Source organism: Phalaenopsis equestris, unplaced genomic scaffold, assembly GCF_001263595.1.
Source record: "Phalaenopsis equestris unplaced genomic scaffold, ASM126359v1 Scaffold000834, whole genome shotgun sequence".
In the NCBI taxonomy this organism is placed as follows: domain Eukaryota; kingdom Viridiplantae; phylum Streptophyta; class Magnoliopsida; order Asparagales; family Orchidaceae; genus Phalaenopsis; species Phalaenopsis equestris.
In genome coordinates this window covers 310,846-334,739 of record NW_018165274.1, presented here as the reverse complement: position 1 = coordinate 334,739, position 23,894 = coordinate 310,846, and the positions used below count along the sequence as shown (strand labels likewise).

Here is a 23,894-nt window from a genome sequence, read left to right as displayed (position 1 = left end):
GTACTTGTTACCGATGATCACCTTAGACCATGGAGCAGGTAAGGTATCCCAAACCATAATTTTCATGTACCGCGCGAAGGAAGACATTGTGACTTCCTTTCATCATGGGAGGCTCAGAACAGATGTATGATGACTTCTAAACACCATTTTTTGCATCAAGCATGTCTCACGTCCTGAATAAACCCTTCCAAAAAGAGTTTTCCTGGGTAGGGTTGAGTCGTTGTCAACCCTAGCTACTTGCCCCGAGCAAGTGCTAAAGAGTCCCTAGTGGGTGTCTGGCTATCAGATGTTATGGACGAAAGGTAGACCATTCTGAGTCATGCAGATGGACACTCTACACTCATGACATAAAAAATTGATGCCAACACTCGTGTTAGTCGCAATGTCTTAATGAGCATTGCTTGTCGGGTCGATCCCGATGAGCAATGCGAGTTAAGTCATTAGGATTGACACGAGTACGACTGTATTAAGAATCCAATGGCTCTAAGGCGCGACATATGTGTTACAAACTTGCATTGTAGATCCACTATTTTAAAAGTATAAAAATGGATATTTTTATTATTTATTATTATTCATGTACTTTTTAAATCATATAAGTTAGGTCAATGTGAGACCACTTATTTTAAAACGCACCCACTCATTTGTGACATGCTTTAGATCTTTTTGATCTTTAGGACATAGTCTGTGTGGCAACCCTGTCAAAGTCATACGATAGCTGGATATTTTACCCCGTGCACTTAGATGTAGGTTAGGATACTTTTCGTTAGATGGTGTGTTAAGCTAAAATTTAGGGTGCTAGGTAGTCTCTTAATATCTGGCTATTGTTCTCTGCTTGTTTAGTTGTCCTAGCCATACATCCTTCTTTTGCTTTGTGTTTTTTGGTGTGTCTGCATGTTTGATATGCTTGACAGCTTTTTAGGGTGTTCTTCTGCAGGGAGTCATATCTACTTGTGCACACACACAATACCATAAAAGGGGGTGTATGTAATGATTTATACTAACCCTCTTCCTGCAGGTGCTGCCTAACTCCCTCACCAGGCACGACTCTTTGTATATTGCATGGCTTTCCCCGCTAACTTTATTTTTGTGCAGGTCGTCTTTTCTCTTTTTCTTTCTATGCACTATTTAGAATTCTATAGCAGAAATAAGATATGGGCATGAATTTTGAGGTACTTTGATGCAGGAACCATGTAATAGGAACCACGAGCAACAACTCTTGTCTCATATATTAATTTTGTATATTATATTGATGCATAGAATTAGGTCCAGAAATGTATATGTAGAGTCCGAATGTCTTTTTCTTTTTTGGGATATGTTGACGACCCAACAACACTGACATTTCTTATTTATTTGATTTTGCTTGTTTTCTGCTTTGTTGCATGCTTGAATGCTTGAAATTTTTTCTTGTTTATTTCTGTGGTTTGTTTTAAGAATCACGATTGCAATATAAGCTCTTTAGGATTTAAAAATTCTAAAGTTTTATGTGAAATCTTAATAAAATATTAAAAATAAATGAACTTTTAGGATTAAAATATTCTGGATTTTAAGAATCTCTTTTTTACTTTCCTGCATGGCCTTCAGGACAGATATTAAACGGGCTGCATTACATGGTTATAAACCAAGTCATATTAATAGGGCCTCCACTTTCATTAAGGTTCGCTCTAGATAACTACATTCATACTACATGTCTCGAGGAAAAGCCCCAAAGCTTCTCCAACCTGACATACCCAACATATCTTTCTACATATGATGTTGACTAGTGCGCCTAGTGTGTTAGAAGACTCCCCGACTCATATGGGGTGTAAGTTCCTTTGTTGGGAGTGTTTCCAACTTTGTAGCTGAACCTCTACTTTTCCTCTTTTCTTGAGGCATCATTGCCACTTCGGCTGGTATAAGTCTCACCTCTTGGAGCTCTAATCGATAATCATAAGACAAAGTTTTGTTTCTCTGACCTTAGGGCTACCGAGGTCCTTATGGATGACGCAATTCACGAATTGTTGATCGGGGATCTCTGGACTAGTTATGTCGATAACCTTCACGATCAGATGACAAGGTCCTAGTGGCTTGAGATGACGGGATTGTGGTACTCTGACCCAACTACCTCTACCTTTTGGGACTACTCTTCCCTTCCTTTGATTACCCCTATTGAGCCTTATCACTCCTTTTGACTTTTCGATATCATTTTGACGACCCGATGCTGATGCCTCTATGGGATACGAAAATTTGTCCTCTGCCCTAATGGCCCAGACGTGCTTTGACGTATTAGGATATCCCCATCAAGATGATTTTGGTTATTCTGTGGGCCCCACACGACGATGAGCCTCTTCCCATTTAGGATGTGAGAGACTCACTCTCTGCCCGATGACTTAGCAAAAACTTTGAAGCATCAGGACATTCCTATAAGGAATAAAATTACTTTGATAACCTAGTTTCTCAGGTCTATGACAATGGAATCGAAACCCCTTTTAACGAGAGCATTCTTGAGTATCCCCCAAGATGTAATTAACCAAGTGAGATATGTCTGCTTAGGAGTGCTCTTGACCTCAGAACAGATACATACACTTGAAACTCTCGTTATGGTAGTCTACATAGGTATTCTTTTGCGGATATTGGTCTCAGGTTCCTCTGCCCAATCTTGTTTGGACAGACATGCTTGACCTTTCCTTGTGATATTTTTCGCACTAGGCTCTTCAAGTCTCTCTTTTCTCATGATTGTCATCATTGTTGTGTGTCCCTTCTTTTTCAGTTTCTCTCTTCTCCTGATCATTCATATGATCCAGAATAGAGATTTATCTGGGAAAGGAAGTATACGGTGATTGACAAGAGTGCAACTATGTTTCCATCGGCCCCTGCAGAAGCTCCTCTTCAATGAAGAATGTTGAGGTTATTCAGTCCTTTAAAGGATCGAGGGTGACATATTTTTATGCCAATATGTGATTGTTGGTGAATTCTAACAACTTTTTTAGACGTTGCAGACCCAACGCATAACATAAAGAACCTTCTATTAGTCTCTGAGCGAGGGAAGCAAGGGCAACTGTGGGCTCCAGGTCTCATACCTACAACATCTATTGGAAACAAGCTATAAATGCACTCATGGACTCTCTGTGTTCCTGTTGCGGCTGCAATATTGCCTAAGAGTTCTTCTAGTGCTTTTGTGGAATAAAGAACGACACTAAAAACATTCTTATGAATTCTGAAAATTGTCTAATTACACCCATAATAGGCTTTTGAACCATCGAAGGGCAGATTCTGAGAGTCAAGAAGAAGTGTTGACACTTCAATGAATCTTCTATCCTCGGAAGACATACCATGGACTTCAAAGAGGCATTGTGATCATAAGTCAAAATTTCCTTCATAAGGTTCAAGAGTTGGGATCTTAAGAAGTGTTGACACTTCAATGAATCTTCTATCCTCAGAAGACATACCATGGACTTCAGAGGCATTGTGATCATAAGTCAAAATTTCCTTCGTAAGGTTCAAGAGTTGGGATCTCGAAGTGTTCAAGTGCCTTAGCTTCGAAGATCTCTCGAGAGAAGGCTTTCTATAAAGGCGTGGGCCATATGGTATTTATGTGTACTTGCATATCACAAACTTGGGGGGTGCTTATCTCACATTGTAGGGGTAGTACAATTATCACTCATGCTTAAAGCCGACAACGAGGCCCTCTTAGCGTTAGTGCCAGATCTTCTAGGGTCTATAGGAGATCCTGGGTGTGAAGGTGAAGCTGCCTTCCTGGCAATCGTTTCTTTGAAAATCTCCATTTGCTCCTTGTGTTTTTGAGTTTTCTGGGTTACAAGGTGTCAGGTGCACTCCATGTCTCCATGATTTCATGATGGCTTTGTTCTCCTCGTGCTTTTCCTCTTCTTGTTAAAGGCAAGATCCGTCTCACCTCACCTATTCAGGGTGTTCAACTCAAGTTTTTTCTTAAATCACTCCCAGGAAATAGTGTAAACAAGGAGAGAGAAAGGTGTTTGAGGATTAAGAGAAAAAAAAATAAATGAAGGGAAGAGAGATCAGTGAAAAACACTTTTATATTGAGACTTCGTCCTTCCTGAAAAGAAGGATTCAAAGAGGCATCCATTATATATAATTCCCCCTATTTATAGTGGTTGGCTCCCATGCAAAAACGCAGTTGGGATTTTCCCGCCATAATTCTTGAGTGTGTCACCCAACTCTTTGACAATCGTACCGTTATAGCCTATGATCTCGAGAGAAGTTGCTCTTAGCTAGAGTCTTAGAGACATTAAAATGAGTCATTCAATCACGACTAGTCAGCTATTAATATTTGTCTGCGGGATATTAGACCGCTCACTTATCTTGGATGCTTGCCTATAACATCTCAATCACTAGTCACCTAGCATCAGTTATTTGACCTAGGAATGCTCGACCTCGATAGTCGGTGTCAGTTGGCTAACCTCGAGCATTTCACTTGTCTTGTAGTTGCACACCATCACCTATCATTACCATCCAATTGGGGTGAAATTCATCGATTGATGTTTTCTTGATATTCTAGAGTTTTAGATTTACGATGATCTTGATAGTCACTTTTTAACCAAAGAACTGTATACCACTTTTAAAGGTTATTTATAAGTTAACATCCTCTTTAACTTATTTTTTAAATTCTCTTTAAGGGCATTTACATTCATACTACAATTTTTATGTATTTATATATTTAGTACTTAAACTCTCATATTTACATGCACATCACTCAAATCTTTAATATCACATAAAAGATACCACCATAATTGACTATCAAAAAGTTAAATGCAACACTTCATGCATATTTTTTTGACATCAAGGCTTTACAAGTATAATAATAAAGCTTTAGGTGTCAAATATATAAATACATAGGAATTAAAGTTCGAGTGTTATATCGACGAATAAATAGGAATCGAGTGATATGTACTTAGTTGTTCCTTTTTTTTTTAAATGAATGCAATGCAATTTTCAATTGACTAGTCACATATTACTCATCTCAAAATAAAATCAATGCCTTCAATATTTATCTCAAACAAAACATATTCCTTAGTTCTTAAAAAATCCAGATATATGAGAAAACAATTAAAACACACATTTTTCCTTACAAGTAGTATACAATTAAAAAACTTAGCTCAAAATACCAAACTTATTTCATAATGCAATGCATTTTCTTGAACTATGATATAGTTCTTCATTCCTTACAGCATTATTCCTTATGTCATTAAAGGACTCATTATCAGTAACCATCCTAGGACAAGACTATCATGAAATCTGAGAAGATATCTTGCTAATCCAAAGCTTTAAACAATATAAAAAAACTCAGCTCACGGTTTAGAGGACTAAACTGGTTCAATATGACAAGCTTCAATCTCTGAAGCTGGAAGTTCATGAAGATGACCGGAGTCCTCACTTCTCATCATCATCTGCATCTGCACTTCGCCCTGATAAGCCTCCTCTTGTTTCTTCATCTTCTTCTTCCTCCCAAGTATTCTCATAATGGAAGAAGAGAGAACGGAGCCCGACCTCTTTCGCTTTCTTACTCCGGCAACCCAACCGTGGAGGGTGGTCTGCATATGTTCAGCAAATATTGCCTGCTTGTAGGAATCACCCATCTGCATTAAGAGAATTGCATGGTCTTTTTACAAGAGGTTTCGTTTGATATAGTATCGGAGTAGGCGATGAGAGTTTAGCTGGAAGATCGAAGATTGCTTTAGATTAAATAGGATTTAACTTAGCTCAAGCTCAAATCGTGATTTGGCCTTTCGACCTCAATCCAACAATACTTGAAATATTAAAGATTATATCTAAACATATTGTTGAGATATGGAATAGACCAACACAAATATTATTGATGGGAGTATTTAGACCTAATTTCAATATGGATTATAAATGAAAGAAATAAAAACAGAATAAAATAACTAGGAAAGAAAATAAAACAGAATAAAATAAATAGGAAATACATAATTAGGAAATAAAAACAAATAATAAGTAATAACGGCTAGGAATGGTTGTTATAATCTATTACTTCCCCTGAAATTGATGGATAGATGTCAGTTATGTTCAACTTGGACTTAAAATCATCAAACAAAGGGCGAAGCGAATTCTTCGTGCGGATGTCCTCAAGTTTACCATTGGAGGACATATATGAAATGCAAATCACCCCAGACTCAATCTTTCCCTTAATGAAGTGTTTGTTGATCTCCACATGTTTGGTACAATCATGCTGGACCCGATTGTAAGTAATACTGATTGTGGTCTTATTATTACAGGATAGTTGCAGTGAGATGGGGGTTGACATACAAAGCTCGTGGAGCATGATGCGTAGATAGAGAGCTTCATAGATTCCTAAAAACATGAATCAGAATTCAACTTCAGCACTGCTTTAGGCAACCACAAACTGTTGCTCGCTTTTCCACATAACAAGATTGCCCCATACAAATGAGCAATACCTCGAGGAGAAACATTGATCATAAAATAATCTGGCCCAATCAACATCTATATAAATCGCAATTGACCGAGAGGTGTGACTGGAGAAAAACAAACTTGTACCCGATTTACCTTTTAAGTGATGGAGAATTCGATGGACAGCTTGAAGGTGGTGCTCTTAGCAGATGAATTGACTCACTATTTTAACAGCGTGGCATACGTCAGGGTGAGTATGAGCGAGGTAGATGAGTTTTCCCACAAAAGGCTGATAATGAGTCTTGCTGACAGGTACAATATTTGGAATGTTAGATGATTTTGCATTAGAATCCATTAAAAAAACAACAGGTTGGCACAAAAGAAGGTTGTTCTTGTCAAGAGATTAAACACATACTTGCGTTAAAATAGGCAAATTTCTTGAGATAACCGAGCTACTTCCATGTCTAAGTAGTACCAGAGATATCTTAGGTCCTCATCTCAAAGGACGAGGCAAGAATGTCTTTTAAGGACTCCAATATTGAGAGATCGTTACCTGTAAAAACAATATCGTCAACATAAACAATAAAGAAAGTTATCTAGTCATTGGAGGAATGTCGGAAGAAGAGAGTGTAATCCGATTGAAACTGAGTGAAACCATAGCCTACAACCACTTTTGTGAACTTGTCAAACCAGACACTTGGAGACTGCTTTAGCCTATAGAGGTACTTTTGTAGCCTGAACACTTGTCCTCTGGATGCAGTATAATCAAAACCAGGAGAGAGAGACATGTACTCCTCTTCTGTTTGGAATAAAGGCCAAACTAGATTCACCGCAAGTGAAAACAGGACCCGAATAGTGTTTAACAGCCGCTGGAGCAAATGTCTCCTCATAGTCAACTTCATATGTCTGAGAGTATTCTTTGGCGACCAATCTTGCCTTGTTTCATTCAAATGACCCATCAAAGTTGAACATAGTGCTGAAAATCCATTGACACCCAACAACTTTTTAAAACAGGGGAAGGTCCACGACGTCCCATGTATGGTTCCGCCGAAGGACATTCATCTCCTGCATTGCTTTTGTTTTCAAGGCTGGATCAGCAAGAGCAACCTCAATAGTAGCAGGGATCTGATGGTCCGTGGGTGCAATAGCAAAAACTCTGTAGGCCGGCGACGACTTGTGAAAAGATACATATTTTGCATAGAATAGAGGGAACATGTCTGATGGTGTACCTTAGAGAACTCACCTTCTCATTCAAAGGGAGGGGTCATGTTAAGAATGTCGCCCGAAGTGGAGTCAAGGTTTTGTAAAGAAGTAGCGGGATCTAGAGTAGGAGCATTGAGACGAGTGTGTCGAGTATAGACACGAACAGTGGAAGGAAGAGATGGTGCATTCAACGGGATAGGGAACTCCGCAATGGTAGATACAATGAGAGGATCATCTACAGAAGTAGGATAAGGGGCAGTGTCGAAGAACTTAAGTTCTCTCTCACTAGAAGTCGAGCTAGAAAAATAGGGAACGCTTTCAAAGAAGACATTAACAATCGCATGGATTTTGTTGGTAGTCGGATCAATGCACTAATACCTCATTTGAGTTGCGAAGTATACTACGACAATATATTTTATGGATCTGAGATCAAATTTACTCCAAGTAGGGGCAGTGTTCCGAACAAATACAGTGCACCCAAACATCTTGGGATCTAATGTAAAGAAGACTTGAATGATAAAAAAGTGTGACATCAGGACGACTAACGAGCTTTAGAATGACATTGTTCCAAAATCATTTTAGGATATTGGATTGAAACAAAATAGAACGAGCAACGTCGAGAAGGTAGCGATATTTCCTCTCGGCTACCCCATTTTGTTGAAGAGCGTCCATGTTGTTGAGGAGCGTCCATGCAAGAACTATGGTGGATGATGCATTTACTAACCAAGAATTCACTCAAAATAGAGTTGAAAAACCAATGACCATTGTGGGTCTGAAGGACCTAAATGGTAGTTTTTGAATTGAGTTAACACAAAGGTGTTGAAGTTTTGGAATGTTACAACGACTTTGAATTTGTCCTTTAAAATGTAGACCCACATCATTCGAGTGTAGTCATCAATTAAGGTCAAGAACCACCATTTATTAGTGTACATGTGAGTTCAAGAAGAACCCCATATGTCACTCTGAATTAGGGAGAAAGGAGCGAAAAGTGTGTATGTGTAAGGTGGGTAATGGACCCGGTGATGCTTGGCTAATTAACATATCTCACAATTGAAGTTAAAGAGATTTTTATTAGAAAACATCAAAGGATATAAAATTTTTAAATATTAAAAGCTAAGATGTCATAAACGACAATGTAACAACATAATGACACATTCAATGACTCAAGATAGGCTAAAACTTCTAAGTATCGTGTCTTCACTCCTTATGTTTTTCTCTTAAAAGTAGTAGAATTCCGCTACCCTCTTAGTAGTTTTAATCATCCTCCTCGAACGACAGTCCTAAAAAACACAACCACCAAAAGAAAAATTAGTAACGCAATCACCATTACTTGTCAACTTGTCGACCTATGACGAACAGGAACCCGCAGGAAGCTTCGCAGAAGTTCGTAGTAGTTTGTTGGAATAGGGTAATCCTGCAGACAGGAACAGGAGGAATCCTTCTGGAATTCCTGCAGTTCACTCGAATCTGCTGTTCGTTGGACCCGGCAGGGAAGGCGTCGGCTAGGTGAATGAGGTGGAGGCTGCTGCTGTTGGAACCGGCAAAGAAGGCCAGGAGCTACTAGATCTAAGTTTAGTCTCTAAAACCATGTTTAGATTTGAAATAGACTAGCACAAATATTATTGATATGAGGGATATTTAAACACAATTACAATAAACATAATACAGGAAAGAAACAAAAATTGAATAAGTATAAAAGAAAATATAATAGAATAAAAAAATAGAAAATACATAATCATGGAATGAGCGCAAATAATAAGTAATAACGGCTAGGAATAGCGATTAATCTAATAAGGAAAAAATTTACTTAGTTTTAATAGGCTCGGTTTAGATTTGTGAAGGCTCCTAAGTGAATTGAGTCAAGCTGAGTTAGCATAAAATAAAAGAAGATTTACATACATACCACTCAATTCTAATAAATTTACATATTTAACACCAAAATTTTATTTTTTAGATACACACACACACACACACCACATTTCCTATCAATGCAAATGTCTATTTCACATCTTAAAAGTTCAAAAAAAAGATATTTTTGATGTGATATGAAAGATTTGGGTGGCATAAATGTAAAAAAGTAAAATTTATATAGTAGATATGTAAGTATATAGCAATTGAGTGGTATGTACGTAAATGGCCCCTAAATTAAAGTCAGTTCGAAGAACAGGTTAACTTTGAGCTGACTAATTTATGCGGAGCTGACTTTGATCCAGGATTAAATCATATACAAATTGCTCGTTCACGCCCTAATCTCTTCAAAATGATTGATTTATGCACTCATTGCTGCATTAAAAAAAGCTTGTTTCCAACTGAGAAATATAAATCACAATTTGGTCAACCGAACTATCACTCTCTCATCCATTTAGACTTCAGTAACGACAACCAAGATGAGCTAAGATATAAAGCAATAATGTAAGGGGCATTTACATACATACCACCTATTCTTACAAATTTACATATCTAACACCAAAATTTTACATTTACATTTATACCACTGAAATATTTTTTATCCCATCAAAACATACCACCATTTTAACTTTTAAAGAGTGAAATAAAACTTTACATGCACAGGAGAAATGACATATATGTAGAAATTGAAGTTTAGGTGTGACATTTAAATTCACAAGAATTGAGTGGAATGTAAATTTTCCAAAGTGTAAATGTGATTTACCTGTGTGACAATAGCATACAGTGGAAGCGTACTGTAACTGCACAGTACTTGAACAATCACACTGCAGAGCAATCCCATTTCAGTAATCACTTAATACATATATATAAACTACTACAAGAATAATATAAAGCAGGTTCCCATAAGTACCCAACAGCAAGCCTGGGGATGACATGGCCAACACCTTCAAGAATACAGGAGTGAAAGCCATAAGTACTCTGCAGATTTAAAGAGAGAAACTTAGATCCATCGACTAATCCGATGAATGGAAAGACGAAAAAGTGTCCAAGTGCTTACAATGATCCAGAAAAGAAATGCGATTTCAAACGAGTTTTGAAACAGAATGAAGTGAATCAAATAGAGAATGAAGCTTGGCTGCTTGAACCAAAAGTGTTCGTCGGAAGGCTTCACCTGACGTCCTTGGCCATCTGTATGCGTCTCGGCAAACTTAATGGCGAGCCGGGTGATGATATGCTCGAGTTTCGCTCCAACAGTTAGAACAAGCTGAGAGAGTAATCAGAATGCATTTGGAATTAGCTTCAAAATTGATCTAGAACATTGATCTCCGTGGAAAAGGAGTAAAAACATTTTAGATTGCATCTAATGAATTAAAAAAAAGATTTGTTGCAGATGAAATCAGAGGTAGTTAGACATTGACATGTTTAATCCACTATTCACCAGACGGCTCGCAGAGGACTCACAAAGGCAAGAAAACAACTCATAGGAGTTTTAAAACTCCAAAAGTCAAAATTAGACTCATGAATAGTCAAAAGAGAATTTCCAAAGGTACAAAAATGATTACTTTTATGGGTATGGAATGAAATCAAAAGTTCGGTACTCAGAGTAATTCAGGTGCTCTCTCCTACACGAACAGAGCAAAAAGGAAAAAAGAAAAAAGAAAAAAAAAACTGAATGAATGTATATTTATAAAATTTGAATCCTTTAAAAAAGATTGGGGTGTATATGGGATTAACAAAAGCGATCGTGAACAGCTAATAATTATATCGTGCATGCATAACATTTCAAGTCGTATGGGTTATCCACCCTATATTTATCAACCAATAACTTTGTATAAGTGAATTCATATTTGAAATCATTCTTAGTTCTTCGAAAATCAACATGCTTCTATTACTCTTTTTATCCAATAAACTTGATGTCACACCCCAACTGGCCCCTCTTAAGGGTCGGCTGAGGTGCGACAGAGGCGGACAATTTGACTAGACTAAATTCTCATCAACAACCGTCCCGACCAGCAGAATCATGACTCAATGGGTTATGTAGAAGTCTAACTAAACCGTCATAACATACTCAATACAATCATTTCATAATCCATTCATATTCTCATACTTGGAAACGTGAAAATCATATCATTAATATATAAATTATACCAAATTGTTACATCCAATATAATAAAAGTACGTACCAAAATATCTATACAAGCTCACAAAACTACAAAATGTAAAAGCTTTACAAATCACATGTAGCACCCAAAATTTGAAAAACAAGGTAAAGTTCGACAATTTTAAAATATACTTAAAACTTCATATCCCTGAAATTTAATTGAATCGGTTTTAAGAAATTCTACACTTCAAATTGATCAAATCGATATATAGCACTAAATAGTAATTATGTTTGGATTGAGAGATATAAAATTTTTAAGATATAAATATAATTAACTTAATTAAAAAACCTTAATTAACATTAATTACATTCCTAATCTCTCGTATCCCTCACTGTAGCCAACCGATCCCCACACATTACACAATATGTAATGATTTGATGTGATGTGATCATACAACTGTGAATAAGGGGAGGATACTTAAGTGTTGCATGTTTACTTCCTGAATCTTCCTCATGCGAAGGAATTCTGCCTGGGTTACTATATCTGAGAGCGAATAGGGAGAGCGTGCAGCATGCCAAGGAGTCGTAGCGCGCGGTAAGGGCTTCCGGGGAGATTTTGGTAAGTACGAAAAATCCTTTCATGATACTTAAGATATTCCTTTCCTTAATCTTGTTTCTATTTTGATGTTTGCCAAGAATTTATGCATTTATTCGTTTCCGGTGGACTTAACATGCGTCGAAATTGATTTGTGAGACTCTATAAGGGCTTCTAACATGAGATGAACGAGAGAAAAGTAAGATTAAGGCAATAAGAAGAAGAGGAAAGAAGAATAGACAATATCGAATAGGTGGATTTATGTCGAGAAGCCCGTTTGAGGTATGTTTTGACAAATGAGTTAAATTTTGGGTTAAATCACGATATGAGCCTAGATTTTATGAATTTCTACGATGCTTATGATGACCATGTTGTTTACACGAGGCGAGCTGCATCAAGGTGACAAACCTTTGCGTGTAGTCGGATGAAATAATCTCATGCTAACTTAAGAAAAATAATTATCCATAACTTTTCTTGTGATTCAACGTTTGACACTTATGCATTTAAATTTTTTTGCATATTGTGGATGGATACATGTATTGAATGTATGAATACAAGTTGACTTTTCTTACAATACATGTGATGTTATGCTATGCTATAATACAATGAATATGCTTATAAAATCATTGCTTACAGGTATTCATTTGCTATGATTCAAACATGATACATGAAATTCCTGTAATGAATGGTTATATAAGGATGAAGATTTAAATGTCACAATTCACGAGTGATGTTATGGGCATATTAATACATGATTGCTTGTAAGTACACATGTAGGGATAAGGTAATCCCAAATTTGAGTGTTTAGACTCTAATGAATTCTGGGAACAGTTGTGATCAGACGTTGACAAAACATAAAAAAACCTTTAGAATTAGGGGGCTTATTCATAACTGCTATATTTGAGAGACTTCACATTTATTAATAGTTAATATGTCCTTTGGGGCAGGAGGACGACTCATGATATGACAATATATGAAAATAATAGAGGCTTATACATTACACAAGTGCATTGCTATGATGTTATGATTGTATGGCCATGATGATATTGTTATAATGACATTGTTATGATTATGAACATGTTCATAAATATATGTTATGACTACACACGAATGAAATGAAATACACGTTTTTATACAACAATCACGACTTTCTACACTATATATCTTATACAATCTTAGTATGTTATGACTTGTGTATGAATATGTACAGTTACTTACGAGCATGCACAATGTTTCTTTTCCGTATATAAAATTTTATTTTAACCTTGATTATTTTGTCGAGTTCATTGTTGCTTACTCTTCGTTGTTTACATTTAAGAAGGAGAAAGAAGCACCAGGGCGAGCAGTCAGGCATAACTTGTACAACATTTAAGAAGGGGTAAGAAGCACTAGGGTGATATGATTTTTCATGCTTCCGAGTATATGTGAAAATTAATGAAATGAATTGTATCAAATATATTTCTAGAAATATAGTTAAACTAGTTCATCATTGACTAGGTCCTAATTCTGTAAGTCAGAATGGGTGTTGGTGATAATTTAGTTTGACAAAATTGTCCATCTTTGTCGCATTTCGGCCTAAGGGGGCAATTGGAGTGTGACATCACACCTAGCTACTCGCCCTGGTGCTCCTTACCCCTTCTTGTAAGTCAACAACATAGAGTGAGCAACAACGAGCTTAACAAAATAATCAAGCTAAAATAAGAATTATACACGGAAAATAAATAATGTGCATGCTCGTATGAAATTGTACATGTCCACCACAAGACACAACATGCTAGAATTGTATAAAATATGTAAAAGAAAAACAGATAGTGTAAAACATTATGAATGTTGTATAAAACATATCATTCAATCATTTGTAGTCATAAGCATGAAATCATAAGCATGTTCATAAGAATCATCAATCTAACCATAACAATGTCACTTATAATTGTATAGACCCAACTATTTCTATGTCATGTTATATAATTGGGCTGTCAATCAGCCCGCAGATTACATTTGCTATTGATAAAGGTTACCCCCATAGCAATTATCAATAGCGCATGGCACCAAAGGTTCCCGACGCTCCGTTTTTTCGTCTGATCCCAACAGTTCTTTGAGTTTTGTCACCTCCTGAATACTAGAAGTCGAGAACCCCCATATCCATATCATCTATACTTGCAAATACTCAAGTAATAGTCTACCTATAACATCATTTATGATATTTCTTAAAGCATAATTCTCGTAACAAACGTTCATTGGGCATTTCATATATCATAGACATGAATCATAACAAAAGAATGCCCGCAAATATCATAGCAAAATCACATGTATCGTAAAGTAAAAATAAATTTGCATTCATACATTCAATGCAGATATTCATCCATAACATATAAGAAATTCTAAATGCTACAGTATCAAACATGGAATTACATGAAGACCTACATAATTGCTTTCCTTAGTTTAGCACATGATTATTTCACCTAACTAGACAGAGCCATAAGATGACTTTCCATATGCTCGTCTCGAGCTCACCACATCATGTAAACAACATGAAAATCATAAGCATCTTAGGAGTACATGGAATTTTGACTCATTTTGTAATTTAACCCAAAACTTAACTCAAGTACAAAATCTTACCTCAAACGAACTTTTCAACATAACTAGCCCTTCTCCAATCTTGCTTATTCTTCTTATTCCCATAACCTTGCTGGTTACGTGCTAAAAATCCTTACGAAGTTCAACAAATCAAGTTCGTTGCTTCCGACACAAGTTCGTCTCCGCTGCAGCTACCGAAAATGCAAAAGTGCATAAATTCATGGTATACGCCAAAATAAAAGTGTAAGAAAGAAAAAAAAGATTTGAAATAGCATGAAAGAGGGTTTCCTACTCACCAAATTCTCCTTGGAGGTTTTGGATTATCGTTAGCGCAACTCCCATCTACTAAAGTAGCCGATCGCATAATACCCTAGGCTCGCGAAACCGAAAGCTATATAGAGATATGAAGGGAGAGAGGCACTTAAGGTGACCCCTCTTGGATTTCAACCATCCTATCTATCCTACAGTCGAAAAATGCGTGAAATGGCAGTTTGGAACAGTAAGGAGGCAAAATTAATGATTTAATTAAGATAATTAACTCAATATCTTATTATTTTTATATCTTCAATTCCGATCATAATTCATATATAATGTTTTATATCGATTTGATTGGTTTGATACACAATTTTATAAAATTGCTTTGATTAAATTTCGGGGGATGTGAAATTTAGGATACATTTTAAAATTACTGAATTTTTACCTGATTTCTTAAATTTTAGGTGTTACAGAGTTTGAGTTGTTTATCAAGTGCATTAGCTCATTTACAACCTACTTGCACGTTTAAGCTAAAGCCAATCTAGTGGCTGAGTTTACCAAATTTTACAGGCGAGATTCACCACACCCATTTAAACTCGTCATTTTTTATGTTTGATGTGATTAAACTTAAATCTTGCCCAATCCCCGCTACCAAACTTACAAACAGATGGCCATCTAATCTTTGGATACTCTAAAACCAAGAAGGAAGAAACCCCAACAGAAACATTTATTCCACCAAGGCAACTTACAAAAACTACAAATCTTTATCTTAGAGGGAGATTGCAAGCTTATATAAAACAACTTAAATTTGAAAATGACAAGAAGTCACCGTCCCCAAATGCTGAATTCTGCGGCTGCACCTTCATGACTTTTAAGTTCTAAAACCCAGCTGCTTTACTTCTAAATTGTGATCATTTGGGCACAAAGGATTTAAGCGAAGCATCACTATGGAAGAAGAAGCACGTGTTTTGTGTCTGACTCGCCTTCACTGTGGCAGCAACACATGCTGGAAAAGGTCAAAATCAAGGAGTGGAGGTTAAGTAAACGAAGGTTTGTGACTGGTCATGATCATCCAGGGGTGCACCGGTTTAAGGTGAGGGAAAATTTATATTATTAATTGAACCAGAATAGGCTGAACTGGACTGAAATGAGTGCGATGAAAAACTGCAGAGCCAATAACACGTGGGCATCTGATGCGAGAACTTTAGTGTTGAATGAAGGGACACCACAACTTCGCTAACGCATGGCACATGAGAAAGACCCGTAATGCGGGTTCTTTGCATTGCATGGCTATTGAAACAGAATTTTAACAAGCTTGACTCCTATTATACATATGCCATTTTTCTTGAATGTTATGCTGGAACATGTCAAACATTCCAAGAAATTATTTGGCTCTTCTAACTGCAAACAAAAAATCCTCTCTACAAAGCCCTAATATGAGCGCTTCAACCTAATTACATGCAACTACAAACACAATCCAAATGTTTCAAACCACAGACTAACAAGAAAAAAACATAATAAAAGTCACTCAAAAGTAAAATGTAGAATTCAGTCATTCTTTTTCTGGTATTTTTAGGCCTCTACAAAGTTAGAAAAAAGAGAGAATAAGGATATCAGTGTTTTTATGGAATACGTATAATAGTTTTTTATGAATATGGACTTCTGGACATTAAAGCTCAATTAAATAAAAGGCTGATATTCCATTCCTTATACTTACGATCAAGGGCAAGAAAGATAACCAGAAATATGCATGCCATCCTGCACAAACATACGAAATTTAAAAGAGTGAGTATTTTGGTTTTTGGTCAAACCAGCACCCTTAAAAAATCGTATTACAAAATAATTAAAAAAACAAGCACAGCATATTGAACATCATTCGATATTATGAAAATCATATTTCAGAAAGAAACAGCATGTTGGAAATAACTGGGATGCTAAAAAATTCTGGACGCCTGTCTAATAACAGAAAAAATTTACCGTTGGAGGAAATGTGATACCGGATTAAACACAAGCCACAATAAAATAAATATTATTACCAAAAACAAAAAAATGGTTAGAATCAAACACAATTGATAGGGAAATTACAAAAAATAAAAAAGTCAAACTCATACTAGAGCAATCATGGAGGTCATCTAGGTGGTCGGGGAGCAGCGGTTGGTGGCTGAAATGGGTTGGGGGCGATTGGGAAAGTAAAAGGAGGGGCTGGAATCACGTTGGCAGCAAAGTGAAGGGCAGGGACAACGAGGGCAGCAACTGGGATGGCAAGTGGAGCGGTGAGGTGCGGTGGGAAAGGATGAAACAGCTAGGGGACAGCAGGAAAACAGCAAATTTGATGTTTTCCGGGTGAAGGCAGTGAAGGGACTAAGCGGGGGGGCTAAAGGACAACAAGGGGCGGCTGTCAAGGGCAGTGGCAGCAAGAAGGAATGGGAAGACTTCAGTGAAAAGAGCAAACAAATGCTGTCTGGGGCGGCTGCAGCAATAGTGGATTGCAGGGAGCATCATTGGGAAGATGCAGAAAGGGATCGGGAAGATAATCACCACATCAAGAGAGAAATACAGCCCGAGCACCATACAATCCCTTGAATATAGCCCTCGAAGGGAGAAGAACGGACACAAGAGGCTACCCTAAATAAAATACACAAAAAACAAAGAACTTAAACACATGAATCAAATATATAAGCACAAGCTAATTAAGATTGGGACCACTATTGAAAGGAGGCGCCGGAAGGTCGGTCAGCCCTCAATTCGATGTTCTAAACTGGCTTCAAGTCGTTGGGAGGGTTTCGCGAGTGGTCAAGTTCGCGGATCGGTCATGAGACTGTAGCATATGTCTTGGAAACGAGAACAGACACACTCCCGCGTTAGTCTCCCGAGAATGAGGGAGCTTCGACCTCATCATTTGAAGCTTTTGTTTTCTCAAACAATTAGGTCGACCACTTGAAGGTAGTGGAAATGTTGCAAGCTCCCAGTAGGTCAATTCTGTAGGCGTTGTCATTCCAATTATAACCCACATAAAATAAGTATCTATTATTGACACAACTTGAGTTAGAGCTGCATAACGACATCGATTCTCATGAGTCGGATCACGAGCAAGTAAATATATAATTAGCTTCTCCCACTCCTCGTACTCGACTAGATGTATCAGATAAACAAGTATGTGAGAATCAATTCAGGGACAAATTCTATGACAGACTCCGCCACTCTCACAAGAAACCACTCAGAAGAGATCTCTTCTTCTCTGGAAGGACCTGGATCCCATTGAAGAATTTCTTCTCCTTAAAAATCTTAAGGCAATTTCCCTCACTATAGTTCCTCGATCATACCATCTTTTGGGGGGTAAATTGGTGAACCGATTTTACTACCCAAAGGACTCCATATAATATTCTAGAAGTAGCTTAAAAGCTTCACACCTCTGATATATTTGACCTCCCTTAACAGCGGCAACTCTGGAGATAGTCTATATGTCTGAAAAATATGAATTTTTCTTATCTGGGGTTACCATGCCTCTGATTTGGATTCCCCAAACTCACGGCCTTTTTGAACTTCAAATGTCAGTCATATTAATGCTCCTCTCCACTCCTCTAAAATGATGGTTAGAGGCACCAAAATCTCATACTCTGCATAAACGCCCATTTTTTCATACTCACTACTTGAACAATTACAGTTACGTCAGCTGGGGTTGCTAGCATCTATTCTTCATCGGTTGGAAGTTGAGAATCCACTCTGAAATCTTCTTATGCTCCTAAATCACTGATTATTTCTTCAATTGCTCCCTGATAAGTGAAAGAGATCATTCTCCTGGTTGTGCAATCTAATTAGGTATGCCCAAAGTCGTGACACTTGAAACACTTCCTGGCTTGAACGGATTTGGGAATACAGATTGGCTTCATCTAGTCTCTAGTCTGAATTAGTTTGTACTCAAGCGGGAGCTTGGATATTCCCCTTGATGTACTCTTACGGCTCAATCCCATGGTTGAAGTCTGTCTGTAAGGTGCGGCGATCATCCAGTGATGTGTCTCTCCACTTTTGAAGCTGCAGTGTGAACATCTGATCTATAGTGAGTGATAAGTATTGACAATATATCTCCAATTTCAACTTGGACCGGGTAATGATATTGTCTTTTCCCTCATGTCGGCGTAGTTGCTTCAAAATTTTTCACCAAAATAATGCATAATTCTTTAACTTACTAACGACTATTTTCACCATTCAGTCTGATGGGACTTCCTGTTACTCAAAGAAAAGTTACACAGTCTGAAGTCACTTGATGATCCCGTCCAAATACAATTGACCATCAAAATGTGGCAAATCCACCATTACTTTAAAATTATGACTTCTCTGATATTTCATGTCAAATCTTCAAGGTAGAGATTCTTCATTCCTGAAATCAACATAGCGGAAGAGATTCACTCCATTCCTTCAATCTAACAAGTCACAGTTAGCTACGGGTGACCAATCCAGATTCTCTCCCCTTTGACGGAGACAGGCCTCTATTGTACTTGGAGGATTTTTTTGTTGCACCTTTTCCATGATCAAGTACTTAAACATGCATTTATGAATTTCTCATAAGCGGCATGGCTAGGATTTTAGGGCATGAGGACTAAATGTGCGTGTAGAGGTGATGTAGCATGTGAAAGAATTTTTTTTGTAGAAGATAAGAGTTGAGTATTGGCAGATGGTAGAAAATCTAGGATATGACTATGATTAGGCTGGCTCTGATATAAAATGGTACCAAGTTAACCCAAACTACAATAGAAAAGCAAATATTATGATTGAAAGCAAATAAGCAATTACAACCAAACACTTGAAAGAGAAATTACAGCAAATACGACACAAACTCACACTAAAGCTCGATCCATGGGTGGTGGAGGTCGACTAGGTGGTCGGAGAGCGGAACTAGGTGGCTAAAATGGGTTGGTGGCGGTTGGGACAATAAAAAAAAGGGTTGGAATGACATTGGCAGTGAAGCGAAGGGCTAGGATAGTGAGGGCAACAAGTGGGGTTGCAAGCGAAGCAACGAGGCGTAGTGGAATGGCTGGAACCGCAAGGGAACAATGGGAAAACAACAGGTTTGTTGTTTTTTGGATGACAAAAATGAAGGGGCGGAGCGGGGTACTGTAGGACAGCAAGGGGTGACTGTCTGGGACAGTGGCAGCGAGCAAGAAGGGCTAAAATGGGAAGGTTGTAGTGAGAAACATCAGGGTGGTTGCAACAATGAAAGGGGATTGAGAAGATAATCACCACCTCAAGAGAGATACAGTTGGAGCATCACCAATTCCTTGGATACAACCATCAAAGGGAGAACAAACGATGGCGGTCATCTTAAACAAAACATACAAAAGACTGAAAACCTAAAAACATGAATCAAATATATAAGCCCTGGGTATTTAGGATTAGGTCCACTGTTGAAATGGGGCGCCATATCCACATAAGGCCAGTCGCCTCTCAATTCCATGTTTAGATGGTGCCAAGTCGCTGAGAGGGCTCCACATTAGGTTCACTTTGTGTATCAGTCGCAGGACTGTAGCATATATCGTCAAAACGGGAACAAGGATGCTCCCGCATCAAAACGTATCCGGTTTTCACAAGCACTTTTATACTGAAAAGGGCCTGCACCGAAGCCATCCGGAATTCAAAAGTACTGCCAAAGGTTTTATAGTACAGTTTGATGTTTTAAATTCCTCCTTGGCATTATTCCGAATAAATAACATCCACATGTCACACTCTGATCTTGGATCAAGTAAAAAAGTAACTATATGTAGTAAATTATGTTAGAAGTTATGTAACTGTTATTTTTTATAATGTCAAAATCACAATTATAGATGATAGGGTTAACATATGTGTTAAAATTTGTGATCCAAATTCTATTAGTCTCGCTTGTCTTGTTAAGAAATTATGAGCAGGAAAACTGAAGGCTTATATCGTTAAATTAATATTTAATAGTCTTTAGATTGCAATTATGTTTATGTGAATCAACACTCTTCACTTATGACATTCTTTGATAGAGTAAATTCTCCTTCTTTACCCATGACTTTTCCTTTCATGGAATTTCATATAAATTTTGTGTTATCTTTTATTTTGTTGTTCTTAATCCACTTTATTTGATAACGAATGATATTAGAGCGAAATTTTATGATCTTGGTGATGGAAAAAATGAAGTATTGACATCCCCTTTTGGATCACAACACCAGATTTTTGTGTTTCTAGGTTAAGATATTGACCATTTTGAAGCACATAAATCCAGATGACTCACTGTTAGGATTTGATGAGGGCCCTTATAGTGAACGTCAAAGGAGAAATAATGCAATGATCAAAAGACATTATCTCAAATTCATCTTCATTAATCGAATTAGATATTACAAAATGTTTATAAGAAGACTGTCGTTTCCTTATGAATAAAATTAGAATAGTTGTGCGTAACAAAAAGTTTCTACATAAAGTTGCATCTACAACAATATTTGCATTCTCATTGAATGATAGAAGGTGCAACATTTGTAGATCACTTAAATACTCTTAAAAAAATTATTTACAACTTAAAAAACCGAGAATGTTAAATATGAAGAAAAAAGAATTGATGTCAAGCTTGTTATGTTCGTTACCTTCATTATATGCAATGCTTAGAGATCACGGTCAAGAGAAACTTGTTCTACATGAGGTTTATGTGCTATATTCCCTAAAGAGAAGAAATAACATGTGAATGAATTTGATGTTCAAGGAGAAGACCTTGTTATTCGAGAGAGAACTCCATAGATGAGTTCTGGTGCTGATATGAAGGATATATCAAAAATTCAAAAATAATGATAATATCTGTAATTACAATAAGAATAAAGGGCACATTAAATCACATTATTTCAAAATGCAAAACAGGAATAAGAAAAAAACTACTAATCAAAAGAGGAAACACCCAAATCATTCTAGTGAAGCCATTATTATTGAAGAACTTGACAGTGATTGTGAAATCTTAGTTATCTTTGATGGTGAACCCTGCGACTAATTTTTTACATATGAAACAATGTCTAAAGCAACTATATTAATGGGAATAATGCTCCTTATGAGATAACTATATTAGAATTATGATAGTAAAGATGTTTGATGGAACTATCATGATACTAGGTAATGTGAGACATGTCCCCAATCTAACCATGAATTTAATTTCTTTAAAAAGTACACTGGTGAATTTGGAGTTCTAAAAGTTTGTAAATATGCTCTTGTTAAGATGAAGGGACAAAACCAAACTGTGGATTATAAATTTTGTAAGGTTTTACAATTGCAAGTAATACAACAGTTACAATTCTTATAACAAGTGACAAAGTAACCAGAATTTGGCATTATGTCTTGGTCACACGAGTGAAAATGGTATGACTGAACTGAACAGAAGATAACTCCTTAATAGCCACAAAATTACTAATTGAGATTTTTGGGCACTTTCCAATTGAAAAATAAAAGAGAGATAAGTTCAAGACAAACATTCATACTACTAAGGGAACACTTGGCATTCAATCTAACATCTAAGGATCATCCACAATAATGTCTAATGGTGTTGTAAGATATATGTTATCAATTATTGACAATTTCTCTTGCAAAGTTTGGGCCTTCTTCTTGAAACAAAAGAGTGATCTACTTGTTACTTCTAAAGAATAGAACATTATGATTACAAAGCAAACTGAAAGGCATATTAAAAATCTACACACTCATAATGACTTAGAACTCAGAAGAAGTTAATTTCTTTTGTCAATCAGAAGAACTTTTGAGGGACTTAATAATATGACATACTCCACAAAAAAATGTTGTGACGAAGAAAATAAATAGAACAATAAAAGATAATGTGTGTTGCATACTCACAAATGTCTGGCTACCCAAGTCATTCTAGGCTGAAGTTGCTTCCACAACCAGCTACTTGTTAAATCGCTCTCTTTCAATTTATATTGGCGAAAAAAATTCCATAGAATGTTTGGTTAAGTAAACCTCCAGATTACTCTAAATTAAGAATCTTTTGCAGTCTTGCTTATGCTTAAGTTGAGGGACTTAATAATATGACATACTCCACAAAAAAATGTTGTGACGAAGAAAATAAATAGAACAATAAAAGATAATGTGTGTTGCATACTCACAAATGTCTGGCTACCCAAGTCATTCTAGGCTGAAGTTGCTTCCACAACCAGCTACTTGTTAAATCGCTCTCTTTCAATTTATATTGGCGAAAAAAATTCCATAGAATGTTTGGTGAAGTAAACCTCCAGATTACTCTAAATTAAGAATCCTTTGTAGTCTTGCTTATGCTTAAGTTGATAATAAGAAATTAAATCCTAGATCTATGAAGTGTATATTTCTTGGTTAAAAGGCTCAGTTAAAGGCTATAAATTATGATGGAATGAAAGCAAGAAATTGATTATTAGTACACATTTTGTGTTTGATGAGTTGTCATGTTACACAAAACACCTACTACAGTACCAAATGATGTTGAACGAGAAAAGAGATCTGGCAGATCGGTGGATTCAAATTGAAATATTACAACATAAACTACCTTCCAATTAAGTCTTGAAAGCAAAGGTAGTGCTTCCAGATCACTACCACTACAACCATCATAATATTCCATTGCTAAGCATAAGCCAAGGGAAGAAATGAAGCCACTACAATGATGGTGATGCTTATTTGATTGCTTATGCCTAACACAATGGCTGGATGTATTGATGGTGATAATAAATCCTCTAGCCATACAAAAATAGTTAATTAAGTTCAGTAAAAAAAATGGATGATTGTCATACAAAAGGAAATGGAATCTCTACAAAAAGAAAATACTTTGGATTTAGTGAAGCTATCTTAAAGGAAGAAGCTGCCTATTGAAAATGAATATTTAAGAAAAAAATTTATGCTTCA

At 36.7% G+C, this 23,894-nt stretch overlaps 1 protein-coding gene across 4 annotated transcripts in view; it reads right to left on the bottom strand.

Annotated features, from left to right (window-relative positions):
- Positions 1 to 5,083: 5,083 nt before the first annotated feature.
- The window catches only part of LOC110031507 (MLO-like protein 13), a 90,802-nt gene continuing 71,991 nt past the window's right edge, over positions 5,084 to 23,894 (bottom strand). Inside the window, exons 10-14 of one of the 4 annotated variants that reach the window (XM_020734732.1) lie at positions 16,738 to 16,778; positions 10,550 to 10,756; positions 10,403 to 10,470; positions 10,256 to 10,316; positions 5,084 to 5,591 (exon numbers count right to left, since the gene is read on the bottom strand). In XM_020734732.1, the coding sequence (XP_020590391.1) occupies positions 5,319 to 5,591; positions 10,256 to 10,316; positions 10,403 to 10,470; positions 10,550 to 10,756; positions 16,738 to 16,778 (650 nt within the window). In that variant the 3' untranslated portion in view covers positions 5,084 to 5,318. The remainder of the gene's footprint in view (positions 5,592 to 10,255; positions 10,317 to 10,402; positions 10,471 to 10,549; positions 10,757 to 16,737; positions 16,779 to 23,894) is intronic. The other 3 variants (XM_020734733.1, XR_002294742.1, XM_020734734.1) reach the window with 3 other exon arrangements.